Here is a 23,174-nt window from a genome sequence, read left to right on the forward strand (position 1 = left end):
AGCTCTGCATGGACTTGAATTGAGGGTGACCTAAAAATAAATTAGGACACCTGGCAGGGTGAGGACATACAAAGACCCATTTCCAATTGTGCTTCTCAACCTTGACCTCTAGGCCGTTTGGACCCTCTGCTTCTGCAGAGAGCTATCGCTAAGAGGGCACATGACTGGTAATCAGACCCTGAGTTTAAATCCTGACCTGGTGCTGCTTTAGTCGTGTGAGCTGGGGCAGGATTCCAGTGGTCCTGAACCTCACTTTGCCATCTGTGGCATGCCAATAACAATCTAACACCCACTTCAGCATTGCTGTGGTGCTCTCTTGTAAGGCAGTATCCTTGAAAACATTGTGGAAAGTAATTTATTTAGTGACGTAGGGGATTCAGCTTCATCACTGAAATTCCCTGAGTGTGGAGATCAGTGCCTCTCATACCCTCTGGGTTGAAGAATCAGCTTTTTTGTTTTCCTGGCACTTTGTAGCCAATGCTTTTGTGAAATATGATAAAAACGATTTAGTGAAAAAATGAAGGGGACCGAAATATCCAAACAAAATACAAGCCTCACTTTGACGATATTAGATTCAACGGACAGAAAAGCACTCTGTCCAATAGCTATCAAAGTAACGAAATGCTCTCGATTTCTGTACTAATCTGAAGGAGCCTGGCCTTCACAGCCTTCAAGAGCACATGTCTTCAGGCTACACTAGAATAGCTGAATAGCCCTGCCCTAGGATGTGTAATTGATTTTGTAACCCTCCCTGTTGGTATTTAGAAAGCACCTTAAAACACACACACACACACACACACACACACGCACACACCTCCCTCTTGGTATTTAGAAAGCACCTTAAAACACACACACACACACACACACACAAGCATGGACACACATGCACGTGTGCACATACACACACACAGTAAATGAATGAATGGCAGGCCTTGCTTCTCCTAGAATAAACATAGAACTCCCATCATTATCATCCTGTAATCATGGCAAGTTGCTCTCTACGAGACTGTTCTCTTAATTTTGCATCCTTGGTGCCTGAGCCGAAGCCTGGCTGCTCTTCGTTCTGGCTCCTCTCATGTGGCCTCGTGATTCGTGTTTGCACGTCTGTCTCGTCTGCCCCACTGGGAGCCCCTGCAGGCCTGGACGGGGTGTAGACTGCTCTTTGAATTCCCAGGGCCCTGGACAGGGTCTTGTCCCTCGGAGTCGCGCAGTGAATGCCTGCTGCCCACAGGAGCCCACCACCCTGGAAGGGAGCTGTTCACCCAGGTGCCACACCGGCTTCCAGAACTAGGTTCCTGCCCTGGTTTTATTGTCCAAGGATCCCGATGCTTACTTAAGCTTGTCAAAGAACCAAACTGCTTTCATTCCATCATTTAGACAGTAGATGGATGTTTCTCCCTTGCCTGACACTCAGTGACATTGGGGTGCTTGTGTTTTTATGAATTCTTGGGTCTTCCCCAGATTCACTGAATCAGGCTTCCTAGGGGATGGACCTGGAAGGTTGATTTTTGAACAGACATCTCCAGATGATTCTTCACTTGATATTAGCCAAAAGGCCGAGAAATGATTCCAGATGATTCTTATGGTCAGGGAATGGGGGAAAGAGGAAGCTTATATGTAAAATTATCTGATACCTTGGAGAGCAGCTAAAGCTCTATGGCCCTCAGTCTCCTCATCTGTAAAATGGGGATATCTCTGGGGTTGTGAAGGTTAAATGAAATAATGTATATGAAATGTTTAGCAGAATACCTGATATTATATATCTATATATAAAATACTATATGTATATACTATATATACTCTATACTTAGTATGATAAAATATATACTAAGTATAACATGTATATAGTTATATATAGTTCAGTTATATATAATTATCAAATGTATAATATAGGGCTATACATAAACTTTTATATACATATTTAATGAAATGGTTGACAATGTACATATCATATATATGAGAGATATATATCATGTATACATCAGGTATTGTTTAAGTGCTTTATATGCATGATTTCATGCAATCTTCATATACATGGTGTGTATATGCACTGTTCCCAGCTAGCATTGTTGAATGGATTAAAAATGAACTGCAGTAAAAATCTAGAACTTATTTAATGAGGTGGCTGACATTGGCCATGTCCCACATGTCTTTATTGTTGGTAAATGTCTGATTTTCATGAGGTTTGTAACTATCCCATAAGTAATTCAAGCTTATGGAAAGGTGATAAGATATACATGCACAGAAATAAGCAAGTAAATCTCACCTATGATAACCCAGAGATGCAGTTTAACCTTTTCTAAACTCTAAATGGGGCAGTAATTAGACCTACATCATCAAGTGGCGGTGCAGAGTAAAGACGATTCATAAAAAGTGTTTCTCACGGCATTTGGCTTGGGGAGAACCCCTGTTGGCTGAGAGCCGTGATTATTCGACACCACAAATCTTGGGGACCCGGTGGGTGAGCTGCTGATTCCCAGAGGAATACATCCCATTTGGGAAGTATTGCATGACTTCTGCCTAGTCCAGCTTCACACTCGGGGCAGGTTTCTGGGTTTTTCCCTGCTCAGGTTAGCCATGCTCTTGTCCCCGAAAAGTGACTCTTGTTCCCATTTGCCTTGAGGGGAAGCCCCGATCCTGTGGCTTCCCTCCTTGCCTCTCTTCCCTATTCCATCTGCTTCTTGAACCCGTCTCTCTCTCCCCCATTCCTAAGGCATCATAGTGGGGGCGCCCCTTGATTCTTGGTCCCAGGCAGGTGTAGGTCCAGTCTCTGGGTGACGCTGAAAACACCTCCCAGAATTCAAGCATTCCTTCCACAGACAGTCAGGACACGGTGTGTGTGTCGGACGAGGGCTCAGCCTGCCTTCCGCACAGACAGCATCTCCTGTGATGCCTGGGCAGGAGGTCGTGGTATATGCCCATTTTACAGATGAGAAAGGAGAGGCTCAGGGAGCGGACATGACTCGCCAAAACCTCGGAACTGGAATTTAGAAACTCACTTCTCCCACAATCCCTGGAAGCCTTCCCAAGATGAGTGAGGGGTCCACACCCGACTTTGGGTTTCCAGTTCAGTGGGAAGGACCTGTGAGCAACTCAGTGCAGCACCCTGGTAAAGGGAGGGAGATTTGGGCTCCTGCCCTGGCTCCCCAGCTTCAGTAGTTTTGTGGATCTGGGGATGTGATTTAACCTCTCAACACCTCGGGTTCTCGTTCACAGAATAGGCTCAGAATACCAGCCTCACAGCCAACATTGTCTCATGGATTAAAAGCGAACAGACACATTCAAAGCAATTGTCCCACTGCCCCAGGCTCATTGCAAGTATTTAGTAAATGGTGGCTGCTCTCGGGGCTGTTATTCCTGAAAATGCTCTATCATAGCCGACAAAGATGCCCCCAGCAGACATCACAAAACCGCTCACATCATGGGCTTTTGACCCCGGTATCAAAGGAATCCCTCATGCAGAAGATTAAAAGGAATGAGTTAGATCTGTAGGAACTATCAGGGAAAGATGCTCGAGGCTTGCTACTGGGTGAAACAAGTAAGATACAATTTATGTGGGAAAAAAAACAACCCTACACATCCACCTATGCTGCAAAGTTTACACACACACACACACACACATACACACGTATGGAAATGCATAGAGGCATCGAAAAAGGTCTGGAAATATGGACACCAAACTAGTCTCAGTGGTTACCTCCATTATGTCCAGGGAGAAGAGGACCAGCATTAGCCTGAGTGGACAAAGGGAGCTTTGGCCTTATCCAAAATGGTCTAGCTTTTTCCACAAGGAAAAGGTATACATGTGCTCATTAAATAATTAACATTAAAATAAAGTTATCCTTTCTGCAGTATTGCGGCCTTGGAGTCAGATTGGGTTTGAATCCTAGCTCTCTACTTACTAGCTGTGTGATCGTGAACAAATCGCTTAACTTCTCTGTGCCGAATTTCTCCATCCGTAAAATGTAGATCTCAACAGCATCTAGCCCCTGGGGATGTGTGGATATATTGACATGATGCGTGGTAGCCCTTCAGCCTGGGCTTGGCACATGGAAGTGCTCAATAATGGTACTTCTATTTCTACTATTGTTCTTGTTTCATTGATGCTTCCAAATCTAGAAAGGGCTCCTCAGCCCTTTAAGATATCCAGTGTCTTCGTTACTAGCCGATTATAATGCAAGAAAAAACTGTGATAAATGTTATAATGGAGTCGGTAAAAATAAAATGGGAGGGAAGATTTGATAAGTTCTTGCTGGAGAAGGTGACATTTGAGATGAACTTTGGAGAAAAAATCGGATTTCTAGGAGTTGATGGGGTGGTGTATCAGTTAGCTGTGCATCCCAATAATGCTCCGTAACAAACGACCACAAAACCTTAGTTGCAGACAACATAAACATTTGTTGACCATGCATCTGGGGATCAGTTGCAGATTCCTGGCTCTTCTGATCTTGGCTGGGCTCACTCACAGCCAACAGCCTGGGAACACTTGGCTTTTGCCTGAGCTGAGATGGCTGGCTTTGTCTGGGATGTTGGGGAAGACTTAGCTTTGCTCTCCCTGGTCCCTCCTCCTTCGGTTGATTAACTGACCAGCCTGGACACATTCTCATGGACATGGCAGATCCAAGGCAGCAAGTAGAACCATGCAAAGCCTTTTTCTATTGGCTGAGGTGAGAAACTTTCACAACCGATTGGAGGGTTGTGGGCACAGACTCTGCCTCGTTTGTGAGTTAATTGTAAGGGCACATTGCAAAGGGTATGGAGGCAGGAGGCATAAAGGAATCGGGGTATCTTTACAATCTACCACAGGTGGGTATAGAAATGACTTCTAGATGGGGGGACCTGAACAAAATCATAGAGGGGGGACATTTGAGGTGATGTGTTTAGGGAATTGCATGGAAATGAAAGAGGTAAGGAAGGAGAAATGGACTACAACTGAGCCCTGAATAATGTCTGAATTTGAATGTTATTCTATAGAACAGTGTTTCCCCAACTCATTAGTTTGACACCACCATTGTGCTTTTTGCTCTATCTGTGTATGTTCTTTTTAAAAAATATTTTATTTATTCATTTGAGAGAGAGAGAGAGAGACAGAGCACAAGCAGGGGAGAGGCAGAGGGAGAGGGAGAAGCAGACTCCCCACTGAACTGGGAGCCCAACAATGCGGGGCTCGATTCCAGGACGTGGAGATCACGACCTGAGCCGAAGGCAGACACTTAACCATCTGAGCCACCCAGGTGCCCCTTGTGTATGTTCTTTAAACCCACTCAATTTTTAAAAACATACACGTATTTAAAAATAAACATTATACAACTATTATAATGGAAAACTAGTATCACTTTGCCATGAATGGAAGGCAATCAAGAAAATTAACACAACAGGGGCACCTGGGTGGCTCAGATGGTTAAGCCTCTGCCTTCAGCTCAGGTCATGATCTCCAGGTTCTGGGATCCAGCCCCGCATCAGACTGCCAGCTCAGCAGGGAGTCTGCTTCTCTCTCCCCCTCTGCTTGTGCTCTCTCTGTCTTTCTCTCTCTCTCTCTCTCAAATGAATAAATAAAATCTTAAAAAAAAAAAAAGAAAGAAAATCAACACAACAAAAACAGTAGCATCATGGGTTGCCTTCAGCTCAGGTCATGATCTCAGGGTCCTGGGATGGAGTCCTGACCGTCTCCTCGCTCAGTGGGGAACCTGCTTCTTCCTCTCCTTCTGCCACTCCCCCCTGCTTGTGTTCTCTCTCTCTCTCTCTCTCTCTCTGACAAATAAATAAAATCTTTAAAAAAAACAACAAACAAACAAAAAAGTGGTGTCATTATTACACTGTGCTCACTATTGTTACCTGCCCAAGGCTATGAGTCTATGTTCTGCTCTCTGTTACAGAGATCAGAACATGCTAGGTGTTAAAGACATAGCATCACTGGACAGAGACTGTCTCCTTGATATATGGTCAGATAGCTGAAGAGAGATTTGGACGGAGAACATGCTTACTATGCGACCCGTTGTCACTCAATGCCATGCCTCAAGGTATCAGTGTGACCCACACTTGGGAGATCTGCTATTCAAGAATGGGTGTTTGAGCGGGGTTGTGACATGGCTCCCTGGCTCCTGCCATTCAGCATCAGGGCTCAGTCTGGTTTTTCAGTCTTCTGTGACAATGAATGCTTAATCAAAAATATGAGAGACTGGGGCACTTAGCTGGCTCAGTTGGTGGAACGTGTGACTCTTGATCTCGGGGTTGTGAGTTCAAGCCCCACGCTAGGTGTAGAGATTACTTAAATAAAAACTTAAAAAAATAAAGGTATGAGAGACATGATGTTGCTGGCTTTCTTTGACACTGCTTTCTTTGTTTCTTTCTTTAAGTCAAGAAACCACATTGTTTTTATCGTTTTTATTTATGTCAAGAAACCACATTCTTATTTCTTTCGCCATATTTGAAATCCAACACGGGCACATAAAGGCATAAAATAATGAAGAGTAAAACTGTATTTATTTAGGTGAAAAGCTTGAGGAAGGCCAGTTAGCAAAAATCCCAAATTTATAGATATAGTTAATAAAGTAAGCATGTATTCCTTTTAAGCAATTTCTTTAAGTTGCTTAGATTTAAATCCTATGAATTTCAGAATCAGGATTTAAATAATGAGTTAGGAAGACAGTTTTTAGTTTAACCCAACTAAAATACCTTTCTTTGCAGTATAACTTTACTCTGTATATTTTAAACATTGGAGAAAGGATACATTTGATCTTTAAAGAATATGTATTTTGAAAGAGATTAATTTTAATTTATCAGAAAGACTTTTTCTGGTACTGAGAGTTAGTAAATTTGGGGCTTAACCCCTCCAAGGAAACTGTGGCAGATGCTTGGGAGTTTATGGGGCACAAAATCAGCGCCGTTGCTACGCATTTGGCACCGCTTTGCATGAATAATCCCTTTTAACTCTCCCCAAAATCCTGTGAAGTAAGTACACTTGAACCTTCACTTTCCAGGTGAGGAAACCGAGGTTTAGAGCAGTTTTGAAACTTGCTCGAGGTCCTTTGGCTGCTGAGGAGCGCGGTGGATACTGGAGCCCAGGTTAGCCTGATTCTGGTGCCCAAGGCTCGAGCCCCTCCCTCCAACACACGGGCATGGAAAAAAAAAAAAAGACTTTACAGTAGAGTCCTCTTTCTCTGGTTCTATATTGTGCTCTTCTATTTTTGCAATTACTAATAAGCCCTCAACTTAAATCAGTGCAAAGGAGCAAGCCTGCTGGGCATGCTTACTGCCAGTAATAGGTGACATGATCTCAGGGTCTGAGCGATCCATTTTGCTGTTAATTGCAGGGGTTTCTTTTATGTGCGGCAAAGAAAGTTATAATTCTGAGATCTCTTTTGTCCTGAAACTTACTAGAATAGAGAGAGAGAGAGTGGTAACTGTTGGAGACAGTTTTCATATCTAAATCTACCTTGTTTTTGAAAGTTTACACAGTATTCCATCCTATGGATGTGCTGTAATTCACTCATACTTAATTTTTCGGTTAATGTACCTTTTTATTTTTAAAAAGATTTTATTTATTTATTTGAGAGAGAGCGGGGGTGTGGAGGAGCAGAAGGAGATGGAGAGAGAGTCTTAAGCAGACTCTGTGCTGAGCACAGAGCCCCACATGGGGCTCAGTCTCACCACCCAGAGATCACGATCTAAGCTGAAGCCAAGAGTCGGACACCTAACCAACTGCACCCCCTGGGCACCCCTCGGTTAATGTACCTTTTTAAACATGGTTTTCCAGATTTTATTTTTAAGTCATCTCTACACCCAACATGGGGCTCAAACCCACAACCCTTGAGATCAAGAGCCATGCACTCATCGGACTGAGCCAGCTAGGCGCCCCAACACACATAGAGTTTTAAAAATATAAATGTAATCATAGTATAGGCTGTCTTTGCGGATTGCTTTTTCACTGAAGATGAAAATCTTGGAGATTTTCCCGAGTCAATATGTATCAATCTACCTTTTCAAGTCTTTAAAATTATTGTGCTGCAGTAACGAGCCAGGCCTTTATCCCCATGTACACACATATATAAGTATTTCTGTAGGGTGGATTCCTAGAAGTGAGACTATTAAAACATTGAGACAAAAATCAATGCCTTCCGGTGGCATTCTCAATGGTTTCTCTCATTCTTGGTGACACTGGATAGTATCGGTGTTAAAGAAATTTTGCCAAGGCCATCTAAACATTTTTTCCATTAATAAGCAGGTAATACATATACTTCATATTTTCTAATTTTGCTGTAGAGAAGCAAATAGAAAAAATCTCTATCAATAATCTTAATATTTATTAATAATCTCAATAATCTTAATTATAATGATTATTAATCTGAGTAATCTTAATCACCTATAATCTTACTAGCAGAGATAACTACTGCTCATATTTTGTCATATACCCTCCCAAGGGTTTTTCTGTGCATCTCTACACATATAGTTTTATAAATTTTTAATGCATGATTTGTACATTATAAATATTATACATATTTTATACATTATTTTTAATGATATGCCATCATAAAGCTATATTGTAATGTACTTACATCATCCCCTATTGTTGAAGAGTTGGATTGTTTCCAATTTTTCGTGGCTCTTTTCAATTTAGAGCAAAGCTTTGTGAATATTCTTAATTATTTCTTTAGTATAAAACCCTACAGGAGCACTGTCCTTAGAAATACGTTGTAAGTGACAGAGGTGTGCCAAATGTTAGTTTTTACATAACTAGTTTTCCTTTCTTGTGTCATGGCATCTCTCCATAGCATGAGTTCATGTCCATCTCATTCTATAAGTATTCGTGAATTTGTGAATATTTGCATGTAAGATTCATGTAGTACAAAAGGATTTAATGAAATGTTTCTCTGCTGTACTTTTCATCTCTGTGACTTATTTATTCTATAACTGGAAGTTTGCACCTCTTCCTCCCCTGAAAAGTACAGCATTGGGAATATAGTCAATACCATTGTAATAACTTTGTACAGTGACAAATGTCACTATGCTTATCTGCTTCTGGTAGTGAGCACAGCATAATGTATATAATTGTTGAATCACTAGGTTGTGCACTTGATACTAATATAATATTGTATGTTGACTCTGCTTTAATTAAAAATTAAAGTAAAAACAAACAAAAATGTTTCTTCCACCCCTCTTCCTAACCCCCCTCTTCCCTTCCCTAGGTTATTAGAAATCCTCCCAGAGAGTGTCTGCATTTACGAAGATACATAAATGTAGACATTGCCCACATGCATGGGAGAGTATTTTTATGTAACAATGTATCTTGGAGATTGTTCTGTATGAGTACATAGCACGCTTCCTCATTTTATTTTATAGCTGCATAGAGTTCCCTTGTGTACCTGCATTTATGAGTCTCTTGCTGATGGACCCTCAGAGTGTTTTCAATCTTTTGCCAATCTGTAAGAAATATTCTTTTATAGTCCTCTTGCGCAGGACGGCATCTCTAGGTGAGTTCCTAGAAGTGGAATCTTTGGGTCCAAGGATCTATGCAGTGGAAATGTACGTGATTGCAGCCCAAAGGCCCCCCAGTAAAGTGACACCCCTGTGTGCCCCTCCTCCCTGCAGTTAAACCAGTCTTTAACATAGGCATTGGATGGGTTTCGGGCGGGGAGGGGGCAGTGGGGAGATTCTTGCTTATCCTCCCTTGGCCGTGCCTCTGAGACCCACCCTCTGTCCTCATCTGTCTCCGCAGAGCAAGCTGGTGAAGTACTTCAGCCGTCAGCTGTCCTGCAAAAAGAAGGTGGCCCTTCAGGAGCGCAACGCCGAGCTGGACGGCTTCCCCCAGCTCCGGCACTGGTTCCGGATCGTCGATGTGCGCAAGGAAGTCTTGGAGGTGACTGGAGATGGCCCCCGGCCCCTGCCCCTTACTGGCCAGAAGCCAGCCCCCTGCACAGCGGGTTTTTGCCTGTGCCCGGCACATAGTAAGCCCCCAATAAATATGTGTTGGAGGAAGGCGCAGAGAATCTCTGATGCTGTCCAAGTGGGTTGTTAAGAATATGGTTCTATGCTCAGTTGGATCCTCTTTCAGCTCTGCCACTCATTAGCTCAGTCACCTTGGCCGAGTCATGTTACCTTTTAGACTGGTGCTGTCCAGCAGAACTTTCTGCAATGTTGGAAATATTTTATATCTGTGCTGTCTGATGTGGTGGCCACCAGCCCCAGGGAGCTCTTGGGCACTTGAATTGTGATTAGTGCATGTGACTGATGAACTGAATTTTTAATTGTCTTTAATGTTAATTAACGTGGCCGGTGGCCACCATATTGGACACCACCGACTGAGGGCATTAGTTTTCTCATCTGTTAAATGGGGGTAATGATTATCTCCTCTTCTGAAGTAGCTAGAATGATATAATGAGATGGTCCATCTAAAATGCTCCGCTCACATTTGGGCACCTAATAGCATTCAGCAAATGTCAGCTTGTTATTATTGTTGAAAGCTTTGGAAGTAACAGGTGTGGACCACATCCTTAAAATCTCAAGGATAGTGAGATTTTCCTACCCTCTTGGATCCCAGGTCCCCACTCTTTCCAGTGTCCAGGCCTTCCTAATAAAACCAGTCACTGAATATTTGGGGCCAGGAGTTGTCCTAAGGGCTTTACACCCAGGATCTTAACTGTTGAGGCTGTTCAGACCCTCACAATGGTCTTTTGAGGTGGGGACAATTATCCCCATTGTGCAGAGCAAGAATCTGAGGCTCAGAGATGAAGCGACTTCCCCTGCTAGTGAGTGGATGGTGCTGGCAGGAGAATGCAGCTCAGAAGGACTCTGGAGCAGGTGGGAAGCACTGTGCTTTCTCCTCCTTTGTCTGTTGCTGGGGACTCGCTGAGCTGGGTAGACAAGGGGGTGGCCCCCTTGCCTGCAGGACCAAGTGCCATTTCTCATGGTGCCCCCTTCTTCTTGCTTGAAGAGGCCCGGAAGATTGTCTTCCACCTTTTGTCTTTTTCAGACCTTGACCTCTATGTGAGCTCGCCTGAACCCACCAGATGCTGAGCTAGACGAAGGACCCACATATTCCTCCATCCCTGCCCCTGCCCCCACCTCATGCATGCTCATTTGATGGTGTATGATTCTATGTTCCTTTATTTCCTTCCCAGGATGGAATTTTCATGTGAATATCCTTAAAATGAAAGGTCACGTATAACTACGGACAGTACATTTTATTTGCAAGGGCCAATCCACTTTTTAGAGGCTTTTGGGACCAATTATTTATCAAGCAGGGTGAATACAGAGACAAATCATCTCAGCCAAGGGCTGGAATCTGGTGGCCTCCAAGCTGTTCCTTGTATCTGATGCACAATTTCTGTTTGTCTGATACGGTGTTTGCAAAAAAAATTTTTGAGCCAATATTTAAAAGCATAAAGAGTTTGCATAAAACCCCTCCAGATCTCTGGCTTCCCTTGAAAAAGCCGAATTGCTGAACACAAGGCACTGAATTTCCATCTGGTGGCAATGACCTGATTTCTGCTGCCCCTTCAGATCATGCAGGCTCCTGCTAGTTGGCAGTTTTGCTCATTTACCTGGCCTGCAGGTGCCCCAGCTCTGGCTCTTACCTTAGGCTGTTAGAATCCTGGCTCCACCAACCAGGGGATGGGGAGGAGCTGGGGTTCCAGCTCTCTGCCTGCAGCTTCTGCATGCGTCCACCAGAGGTCCCCTTTCTGAGGGGGAACCAGCAGTATGGCAAAGGCTCCGAAGTAACAGCCTGGGTTCAAACTTACTTGCTGTGCATCCCTGCACAAGTGGTCTAACCTCTCTGAATTTTAGTGTCCTAATTACAGACCGATGATGATGATGATGATGAAAGTACTACTTTATGTGGTCTTTGTGACATTTAAAGAAAACCCAAGAGGGGCGCCTGGGTGGCTCAGTCGTTAGGCGCCTGCCTTCAGCTCAGGTTATGGTCCCAGGGTCCTGGGATCGAGCCCCGCATCGGGTTCCCTGCTCAGCGGGAAGCCTGCTTCTCCCTCTCCCACTCCCCCTGCTTGTGTTCCCTCTCTCGCTGTGTCTCTCTCTGTCAAATAAATAAAATCTTTAAAAAAAAAAAAAATAAATAAATAAAATAAAGAAAACCCAAGAAAAGCCCTTAAAACAGTGCGCCATCCGTTTCATTTTCGCTTATTATTGTCACTTTATTGAACGGAAGTGCATCTGCTCTGTTAGTCCGGGTTTCCTTAGGCTTTGTCCATTTTTTATGTCATTATTACTTTTGTGATTTTTTTCTGTGACCCCAAATTTCAGTGGAAATTTAGTATTTGGGGAGTAAATGATAGGATTAAAATGCACAAGTGAATCCTGAAGCAAAGAGGAGAATTCTTTTGGGTTGTGAATGAGTCCCTCTAAATGTGATTTTTTTGTACCTTCAGATCCTGGACCATCACTTTTCTTAAAGTGGGCTTTACAAGCCACGTGTCCCTATTTGAGAAAAGCCCTAAATGACTCAAGTATTGTTTTCTCCTGCTCCCTGCCCTAGTGAGTGGGAAAGGCACTGATTTGACTTCATGGCTTTTGCTCTGCATCTGTTTTGAGGCCGGGAAAGAAGTTTTCCTCCTTCTGGCTGCCAGTTAAATGTCCTTATTGGGGGTTGGCGGGGGAAGGTGTCTGATTTTGTTGTAATATGCAGATATGGCCACAAGAGGGCAGAAGTATCCTAGTGTCCTGGAATCTCCATTTTTAGTATCTTAAAGTACTTATTTTTATTTTTATTTTTTTTAACGATTTTATTTATTTATTTGACAGAGAGAGACACAGCGAGAGAGGGAACACAAGCAGGGGGAGTGGGAGAGGGAGAAGCAGGCTCCCCGCAGAGCAGGGAGCCCGATGTGGGACTCAATCCCAGGACCCTGGGATCATGACCTGAGCCGAAGGCAGTCGCTTAACCGACTGAGCCACCCAGGTGCCCAAAGTACTTATTTTTAAATAACATATGTAAAAACATTGGATACCATTAGCTACTATAAATGAAGGCTCTCCATTTTATATACACATATGATATAGATGCATAAATATGCATAAATGCATAAAGATGCATAAATATCAAAGTTTGACAAATTTCAAGGTGTATCTATATTATGGTTCCGGGGACATATCGTTTTGGGGAAGGGGGGGTGGTTGCTGGTGGTGGTGAAGGGACATTTACAGCTGGCAATCCTGCCTTTTCTGTTCTCAGCCCATCTTTCCAAAAGTGTTCCTGTCCCCACCCCATGCTATACTCCAGCCTTACTACTTTGTCTTAGAATGCAAAGCCGTGCCCTATGGGGCTCAGACACAAATCCGGTTTCATTTCCAGCGCTGAGCTACCCACAGGATTCCAGCTTACCGCCACTTTGGGTTCCTAACCCCCCAATCTAGACCCTAGAAGGTGTGGCCAGGGAGGACAGCCATCAGGAGACTTGGGCTATCCAGTTTGCTCTGCTCTGAGTTCTCCCTGTACTGGGGACAAGCTAAGCTGAGCAGGAGGCATAGAGGGCCATCCAAAGATGAGGAAAGTGGAGCCCGCCCATAAGGAGTTCAGAAGGTACGGGGTGGGGGGCGTGGGGGAGACAGATAATTAACTACCACCGTCTATGGACCACTGTCTGTGTGCTAACGATAGGGGCTACCTTACAAAGTATGTGCACTTAAGACCTCCATTGTACAGGTGCATAAAGTGAGGCTCAGAGAGGGTAAGTGACTTGCCTGAGGTAATGAGTGGCAAAGCTGAGATTCAAACCCAGGCCTGTTTCCCCTAGGTACCGCTAGATGGCAGTGTGGAGGCTCAGCCCACTCACCTTCCCTCCGGGCACCTGAGGTGTGTTTACCATCCTTCTTTCTTCCCTCCTGTAGGAAATCACCCCTGGCCAGCTGAGTCTGGAGGACCTTTTGGAGATGACAGATGAGCAGGTGTGTGAGACCGTGGAGAAATACGGAGCCAACCGGGAGGAGTGCGCCCGTCTCAATGCCTCCCTGTCCTGCCTCCGGAATGTCCACATGTCAGGTGAGCAGGCCCGGGGGATGGAGACTCGTCCCCAACACATCGGCCTCGGTTCGTCCCGATTTCCATGCCTGTGCTGCAGGCCAGGATGAGACAGTCAGCTTTGGATGGTAAATATCACTCACGAGTGGAGAAAAGAGGGGATTCGGGAGACAGAAGGGGTGAGGGCAGTTCTTGGAAGCTCACGCTCAAGGGAGCGCTGAGGTTGTAGTGCATTTGGTTCTAGATAATAAGAGCCCAGATATGGAAATCCAAGGTGTGCATAGGTGATCAGGGTCTTTGTACCTTAGACATTCTTAAATGCCTTTGCATTTTGGGTCCACATCCATCTAACTTCTTTTTTTTTTTTTTTTTTTTTTTACATAAACAATAGACATTCAGTGTAAAATAAAACAAAAAATAGATAAAAAGAAAAGAACTATCCCAAGCTTTGCCCTCTAGGGAACCTACCGTTGTCATTTTGGTAAAAAGTTTTAGTGTAATTCTTCCAGACAAATGGGTATGTGCATCCTCTTTTTAAACAATAGAATAAAAAAAAAAAAAAACAATAGAATTAGGGGATGCCTGAGTGGCTCAGTCGGTTAAGCGTCTGCCTTCGGCTCAGGTCGTGATCCCAGGGTCCTGGGATTGAGTCCCACATCGCTTCTCCCTCCGCCTGCTTCTGTCTCTCTCTCTCTGATAAATAAATAAAATCTTAATAAATAAATAAATAAACAATAGAATTAGGATTATCCATGCACATTTTGAAACTTTTCCCCCCCACCTAATTAAATAACCTCTGTGACTTGTTTTAACAGCTTGGGGTCCAAATTGTTAAAAAAAAAAAAAACAAAATTCAACCAGATGAATTGGAGATCAGTTATGAATCAGGCAGAATCCCTTCTAGCAAGTAGAGAAGTTGCACGAGAGAAGGTTTTTATAGGCAGGAGGGTAGGGCAAGAGTTATTAGCAAAACAAAAGAGAGGGTTGTTTCCTGAGAGGTTCAAACTAAGTCTGGGTTTGCTATCTTGTGGGGGTGAATGACTCCCATCTTGGGAATTTTTTTTTTTTTAGTAGGCCTTAATGTGGGGCTTGAACTCACCACCCTGAGATCAAGACCTGAGCTGAAATCAAGAGTTGGACGCTTAACCAACTGAGCCACCCAGGCACCCCTGGGCTTGTTTTTTTTTTTCACATCATCTTTCTTTGATCTTTCCCATTAATTGCTCAAACCCTTGTTTGTCTTTATTAGCAGGACATCACATATCGTCCTCTTGAGGCTGCCTGCTTCTCACTAGCCTCATGATTTCCCCGCAAATTCTGGGGCCTTTGTAGTCAGAAGGGATATCGGCTCTGCAAACACCAGCTAAATCTGGTCTACCTACATGGTTGTTTCAGTTTCTGCCACTAGGTGTCACTGTAGGACCTCAGTCTGGAACCGTCAGGCATCTGCTTAGCCGCAGAAGCCTTTGCTGGATTCAGCATGGAACATTCAACAAGTTATTTCCTGACTACTATGTGCCAACAGGGCTGGGATACAGCAGGGAATGAAAGAGAACATATTTGAAACAGGTCATTGGCCCGTATTCCTCCCGCCTCCCGACCCCCGGTGCATGCCCTTTTGTATTCTTTCTTGCTAGCACATCCTTATCAAAGCTACGGTCATCATCAAAATGGACCCTGAGTCAGAGGCTGTCCTCTTATTGAAGGATATTTGGCAGCATCCCTGGCCTCAGTTATGAGATTGATAACGGTATCATCCTCTCTCCTCCCAATTCCGGTCATGACAAACAAAAATGCCTCCAGATAGTCTGGTGAACATTACCAGGTAGCTTTCCAGAAAGTTTGTATCAATTTACTCCTCTCCCGGCTCCTCCACTCCTGCCCCCTATGATATATGAGAGTGAACACTGAGGTTAGGTGGTTAATTGCATTTCCGAGTTCACATCTTCCCATCAGAGTTTGGTGAAGTTCTTATAAGTAGAGCTGGCCTCCTGCCCTGCCTGAAACAGGTGTTTCTGTCAACCCTCCGCAGGCTGAGCACTCATCCTTGGTGACATCCTGGGCTGGGCGAGACCTTGAGAGGGCCTCTAATCTGGTGGTTTTCAGTTTTGATCAAGATGCACAGAATTGAATTGGATTTACATTGCAGTTCTGTACACACACACACACACGCACACACACACCTGAAATGAGTCTCGTGAAATAGAGAATTACCATCAAACTCATTCTTACTATACATGGTATTTTGCATTGTTTTCTGTTTCATTCTGTATCACTTACCCAATGCTGGTAATGACCCATCACTTTCATGTCACACCTCACTTACAGGGTGTGAGCCATGGTTTGAAAGACGGTGATCTTTTCGATCCTGGTGGGGGAAAATTTTTTTCTCTCTATCCTTCTGGATACTTGGCTGAGATGGCCCCTGTAATAAAAGATTAATAGGAGAAAACAGAGGTTTACTAACATGGATCCCTTCTGTACATGTGGAAAAGCCTTGGGGAAACTGAGTAACTCTTCAGAGTGGCCCAAGGCATCACCTTAAATCACATCTCTAGCTAAAGACAAAAGAGAGGGTTAGGCGGGACGGGATGGGGGTGGGGGAGAGGCAGTTACGGGAGGTGACCAGGAAAAGCACAATTAACAAGGGGAAGGCGGTTGTACGGAAGTCTCTGCCTTCTCCACTGATAGAAGTTTCTAGAGTTTTAGAGTCACCCTTCTGATACCAAGTTGGAGACACCCTTATACGTGGAGGTTTCTGTTACCAATGTCAATGTCTTTTACAAAAGTGCGACTTCTACTTGGGTTTCAGAGCTTCCTCTCTGTCTGCTGTTTTTTCAAAATAATCAGCCTAAAATAACCCTTATGCCAAAGGGACATATTTTGGGGTAGCAAATTCCGCTCCCCTTCATCCTCCTGCCTCTACCAGCCCTTCCCAGGCAGCTCAGATCCCGTCTACAGTGTCCTGCCTCCGATACCAGCCTTATAGCCACTGGGACCTTGGCAACGGTGGCCAAGTGCTGCACGTTTGTCTAAATCCTACGGCTCTTGGTGCTGAGGTCAGCGTGGGAGCAGCTCAACTCAGCGCCATGTGGGGTGCATTACATTGCACAACCCAAGGAGGTGTTGGAAGCGACGAACTTTGTATTACTGGTTACGAGGAAAGAGGCAGGGAGATAGCTCTGCAAGCACAGCCTCTCCCAACAACAAAATTGGGGGAGTTTTAAGCTGCAGGTGTGTGCGTATTCACGCAGGAGTTTGGCAGAGGACAGTTCAGTCTAGAATTGGGACAAAGTCATCCTAAGGTGACAGGAGTCCAGGTCCTAGTTGGTTGAAATCACGGGCCAGCCTGGGTCGCATCGTCAGCACTCTGACCCCAGTTAGCCCTGTGTTTGTGCACTCAGAGGGGTTTAAATCCTGCAGAAATGACACAAGAGTGGGCATTAGGTCAATCTTGACTTCTGAAAAAGCACTGGGAGTTTTACCACTGATTTACTGTCTCTGCTCTGGTCAGACTATGTCCTAGCTTGGTAGTGGCTATTTGTGTTTTACATTTTTTTGTTCCCTGAAAATCATTAACTGCCGAGATCTATTTTTTTCTGCAATTTTGATGCATCCCGGGAAGTTCTTCGAGAAACATGTTTGTGCAAATAACACCGGCCAGGCATCGATCATAAAACAGCCGGGGTCCTCACATGACTTGGCTGATGTTAAGAAAGCTGTATCTCATCTTTGTTTTTCTGGGGACCCCTAACTCCATCTTGTCTACACACCCAGTTCCGAATTTCCTTGGTGTCACACTTTACTTCTGCTCTTCCTGTTTGCAGCAGGGCTGCTCATCACATTTTAATTTAAATTTTGACCTTTTTTGGGGGAGTGATTTTTTTAAAAAAAGTGGATGCCTATCTCTTCACCAGACTGTAAGCTGCAAAAGGGCAGGGATCGGACCTCTTTTTGCTCACCATTTTATTCCCAGCCTGATATCAATATCTGGTACACTGTAGGGACTTAGTAAATATTTCTGATTTAAAAGTTTTTTAAAAAAAGATTATTTATTTATTTGACAGAGAGAGAGAGAGCACGTGCGCTGCGCACAAGCAGGGGGAGCAGCAGAGGAAGAGGGAGGAGCAGACTCCCTGCTGAGCAGGGAGCCCAATGCGGGGCTTCATCCCAGGACTCTGGGATCATGACTTGAGCCAACGGCAGACATTTAACCAACTGAGCCACCCAGGCACCCCAATATTTCTGAATTAATACACCTTTTTACACATGTAGCCCATGCAAATCATCAGTGGCTTAAAGTACATGGCCTTTTTCATGGGTTGCAAAGAAAGCTCAGAATTTGGCTTCTGTTTGGAGCTGGAACTCTTCACATTTCCCCCTCGAGCCTTTAACTATTGGATAAGTCTATGAGTTACATAGTTTTCTGGATCAGGCATGGATTTCACATCTTGCTCCTGGCACCACTGCCTAGAATTCCGTTTCTCTTTGTTTTCCCAGTGAATCCCTGCTTATCCTCACACCCAACTCCTGCCTCAAAGCCTCTGCACTTTGTTGAATGAATAAATGAATGAATGAATGAACAAACGAATGAATGAATGATTCTGTCACCAACTGACCGTGTCTTACAGTGGTTGTCAGTTTCCCGGCCTCCCTCCCTCATCTGACTGTGACCTCCCATAGGGCAGGTGCAGTTACAAACCTAGCTCCTGGCTCCCGGTGCCCCTGTTGAGGGAAGACTCAGGAAGCTGTTTGATGTGCTTGCTACTGGTCTCCACCAGGAGGAAGCAGTGAGCCATCCTGGACCCGTCCTTCTTTTACATCTTCCCTCAAATATGATCATTGGTTCCTAGAAGCTTCTAACTATCTTGGGAGCTGGATGATTCCATCATTTCCTGCCCTTCACTTTAACCAAAAACGTTATCCCAAACTAGGGAACAAAGTAGTGTCTTTCCTGCGAGACTCTTGTTCTTAAGCGTCATCCCGTATTTATTCGCCCCGGTAGCCCCAGTTCTCAGCTGGAGGGCTGGCGTCTTTCACAGCGATGAAGTCAGATATTTTAAATTCTGGTGTGTACTGGTGACTCAATGCATGTTTGTTAAATGACTGAAGGAATACAAGTTGTGTTGAGAAACTCATGGAAGCAGATGGAGACAAGTAAGCTTTATGCCTGGTGGAGTGTGTATTCTCTGCCTCCCTGTCTCTCTCTTAGAAGATCGGGGCAGCTTTATTTTAGACGTGTGACTCTAATCTTAGTTTTCTTCTTGGGTTTTGGGGATACCTTTGCTTCCCGGTGTCCAAGAAGCCCCCAAGTTAGGAAAAAATGAACCCTTCTTCCTTTTTCAGAGCTTGTTAGGTCAGGCTTAGCCTGAAACCAAAGAATCCTCAATTGTCCTTTCAACAAGTTCAGGGGACCTCAAAGCCATGATATCTTAACCTTTTCTTGTCATATCAGATGTGGCCTGAAACCAAAAAACATTCATTCATTCAACAAAATTTGTCAAATGCCTGCAGTATGTCTCAGGTACTGTTCTGAGCTCTGAAAATGCACGCTTAGAGGTCTGTCCTCAGGACTTTCCATTCTAGCGGGGGTGGGGGGAGACAGATGACGCGTTATAATCATATAAAGCAAGTGCATCGCAAAGTATGTTAGAATAAGTGCAGTGGGGGGAAGAAAAAGAAAAGTAGAGAAGTCTCAGGGGGTTGGCAGTGCTCTCCAGGAATGGGAGGGCAGGCTGTCCTGTTAAATAGCGCAGTCAGGGCAGGCTTCCGTCCTCTGCAGTTTTCCTTTCTGCTTTCCGCTTCTCAGGCCTTCACTGTTTGCTAACGGTATGGAATCTGGACAAACTCTGGTTCTGCCAAATTCTGGGTCTGCCACCTATCAGCTACGTGATTTTCAGTATGACGTCTCACGATTCTGAGCTTAGTTTCCAAAGTAGTGGGATGAAGGTGATGATCATTTCCACCCATTGGTTGTTGGAAGGATTACATGAGATGGTACAGGCAAAGCTCGGGGCCTGGCTTGGATTAGGTACATGATGAGTCTTATTGTTACCATTATTGTCATCATCATTAGCACCATTCCCACCCCCCGTCCTGCACCCACCATCGCCACCTTCTCCACTGAAGTTCTACCACCATCACTACCCATCACCACCACCATCCACACCATCACCACCACCACCACCATGATCACCAACACCATCCACGCCATCACCACCAACATCACCATCACCACCAACATCACCATCACCGCCAACATCACCATCACCACCAACATCACCATCACCAGGGTCCTCTAGCCTTTCTCTGCCCCCAACTCTCTTCCCTCTACCTTCTTGCCATCCTCCTCTCTTTTTTTCTCCAAAGGGCCCCTGGCCTTCAGTTTTCTAATTACGCTTCTCATTCTTTGTTTCTCTGATTTCCCTTCTCTCTGAGCCGCTGTCTCCCTCAGCACTGCTGCTTCTTTAGAACCTATTCCCCCCCGCCCCGTTCCGGTTTGACTTGATTGTTCTCTAGAGGTGGCCCACTTTTCCCCCAGCCAAAAACATTAAAGCCCAAGCAATTTTTCCATGGCCCCCAGCCCTGTTTTCTCCATCATGGTCAGTACAGAGCTGAGGTCCTAGGGTGAAATGAATTTGTTGCTGGAAGAGTGTGTTCCTGCCATTTGCTCTCCCCTCCCCCTCCAGCCCCAGACTGGAGCCCTCAGGCCTGAAAACCACAAGCTTGCTCCTTGGTACTTCCCTCTCTGGATCACAGCTGCTTATCAGAGAAGAGCCCGGAGGGGACAAGGCTCAGAGATCAGAGTGCAGATGCTGTATGTTCCCTTTCTTCCATTTCCTCTTTGTCCCTACTCTTTTTGGGCTTTTGACAGTTTTCAGACCAATAATGGGCAGTCATTTGCATCTTCTCTTTCCCAAGGAAAAACCCAGGTCCCAGATAATGAAGACCTTGCTTTTCTCCTTCCTTCCTTTCTTCAGCACTTATTTCTCACTTATTTCTCATGCATCGGTATGTATCAGGCACTGTGCTAGATTCCAGGGCTTGGGGGACTTTCTGAGGGCTTCTGGGTGGAGCTGAGACCCAGAGCAGGAGGGCGAGTTCTCCTAAGGACTGGGGGGTGGTGGGGGCATGCAGAAGTGCCCTGTGGCAGGAGGCCGAGTACAGTGTGCTAGGCGCAGACAGACCCGTGTGACTGCGGGTGCTGAGGAGGGCTGGCCTCCAGGGTGGACCATGGCACGGAGCTGGTGTTGCTGGGTGTGGAGCAGAAGATGCATGGATCGCTGTCCAGTTTCCAGGCAAGCACTCTGGCTGCAGAGTAGGGGGGTGGCTCAGAGCGAGTTGCCAGGAAGTGCAGGAGGAGGCTCGGGGACGGGCAGGTGTTTCGGGCCTGTGGAGCGCAAAGGTCAAGAAAGAACTCTCGAGATGCTGTAGGTTGCAATTTAGTAAGTTTATTTAAGTAGCCCTGGGGACAGGGCCCGTGGGCAGAAAAAGCGGCCCCTTTTGCTATATGAAGCTGGTGATTATATGCTTTGTGCTCGAGGGCGAAGGGATGTGCCAGGGGGTAAAATGTCTTCGGATTTCTACTCATAAAACTACCTTCCCAAGATTTTTCTAGTGCTTATCATTGAGTTTGACATTAATTATCGGTGCGATATACAAGCAGTCAGGAGGCCCTTGAAAAATGTAGCAACCAGCACGTATTTGATCCTTATCGGAGCTTTGCAGGCTGTAGGCCAGCCTTCTGGGCTAAAGATGAACATTTTTCTGCTCTTATCTCTCATCTCAGGGAGAGAGGAGGCCAGGGTGCCATCGGCAGGCAGGTAGCCGCAGACCCCAGCAGCCTCTCGGGAGCTTGCTTCGCCAGGCCCCCTCTAGCTCCTCCCCCTGTGTGTGCAGGGGGAAAAGACTGGCAGCCAGGAGAAAAAACAGGATGCAGAATGGCCCCAAAATAGGCCAGCCTCAGATGCGCTCTTGCTCCTTCCCAGTGTGGGCCTTGAATGAAGCCCACTAGAACCCTGCCTTCACCGCAGCCTTCCTTTGACTAGAACAAAGAGTAAGAGCAGTCTTGATTGCCCTATTGTTCCAGTCGCTTCTAACTTTGGGATGGCTGGGCAGGCCGAGGGAGAGCGGCCCCTCCCAAAGCCCGCAGGGTCTGGTGTGTTCCAGAGCTGACGTCCTCTCTTTCCTTCATTGTACACTCTCCAGCCCTGAGCTGTGGGTTCTCAGGAACCCCTTACGCACATGGAGCGCCACTTTGGGTCTCTCGATGCAAGTGATAGAAGCTTAATGCAACCTTACAAATGGCTCATTCATTCATTCGATGAATACCAATCTAAACTTCCTGTGTCAGTCACCATGGGGGGCTAGGGACATAGTGAGAGCTGGACCAGCTTCCAGCTCCCATGGACCTTATATTCCAGACCCGCGCTGTCCAATCGAGCAGCCACTAGATTCATGTGATGAGTGAAAGTTATATCCATTAAAATGAAACAAAATAAAAAATTCACTTCTTCCGTCTCGCCAGCCACCTTTCTAGTAATCCTGTGGCCAGTGGCTACCCTATGGGAGAAGCAGAGCTCTGGGACATTCCCATCACCGCAGAAGGTTCTATCGGACGGTGCCACTCTAGAATATATTGAAAAATGGTGATCGGTTTTATGCGGAGAATTAAAATAGGGGGACATGAGGGTGACCAGGTGCCTCGCTTTGATGGGGTGGTCGCAGTGGGGGTGTCAGTCAGAGCTTACAGTGAAGCAGAACCAGGAGGATAAATATATTAAGAGATTAGTGCAAGGGATCGCCTTGTGCGATTGTTGGGGCAGGTGGGGCAGGCCATCGGAAGCGGGGGGCTGGACTGGAAGTGGCTGTCTGCCTTTGTTCTGCTCTTTATGCCTTTTGAGGATTGAATCAGGCCCATCCAAATTATTGAGGATAATCCTCCTGACTTAAAGTCAGCTGATTATGGACTTTAATCACATCCATAAAATACCTGCGCAGCAACCCCCAGATTAATGTTGGATTGAGTACCTGGGGACTCAGGCTTAGCCACGTCAACCCATTGAGCAGACCATCACAGTGGGCCTCTCTGAGAAGGTGACATTTAAACTAAGCCTTGAATGACAAGAAGGTTTACCAGACATGAAAAGAGAGGGGAAAGCGCATTTTGAGAAGAGCAAATAGGTTATGCAAATTCCCAAAG

The 23,174-nt window shown here is 45.3% G+C and overlaps 1 protein-coding gene across 3 annotated transcripts in view; it reads left to right on the forward strand.

Moving 5' to 3' along the window:
* Positions 1-23,174, forward strand: part of KSR2 (kinase suppressor of ras 2) — a 421,068-nt gene that overhangs the window by 71,026 nt on the left and 326,868 nt on the right. For all 3 annotated transcript variants that reach the window (XM_078060922.1, XM_078060921.1, XM_078060920.1), the window contains exons 2-3: positions 9,716-9,856; positions 13,843-13,993. In XM_078060922.1, coding sequence (XP_077917048.1) covers positions 9,716-9,856; positions 13,843-13,993 — 292 coding nt within the window. The remainder of the gene's footprint in view (positions 1-9,715; positions 9,857-13,842; positions 13,994-23,174) is intronic.

Source organism: Halichoerus grypus, chromosome 13 (genome assembly GCF_964656455.1).
Source record: "Halichoerus grypus chromosome 13, mHalGry1.hap1.1, whole genome shotgun sequence".
Classification (NCBI taxonomy): Eukaryota; Metazoa; Chordata; class Mammalia; order Carnivora; family Phocidae; genus Halichoerus; species Halichoerus grypus.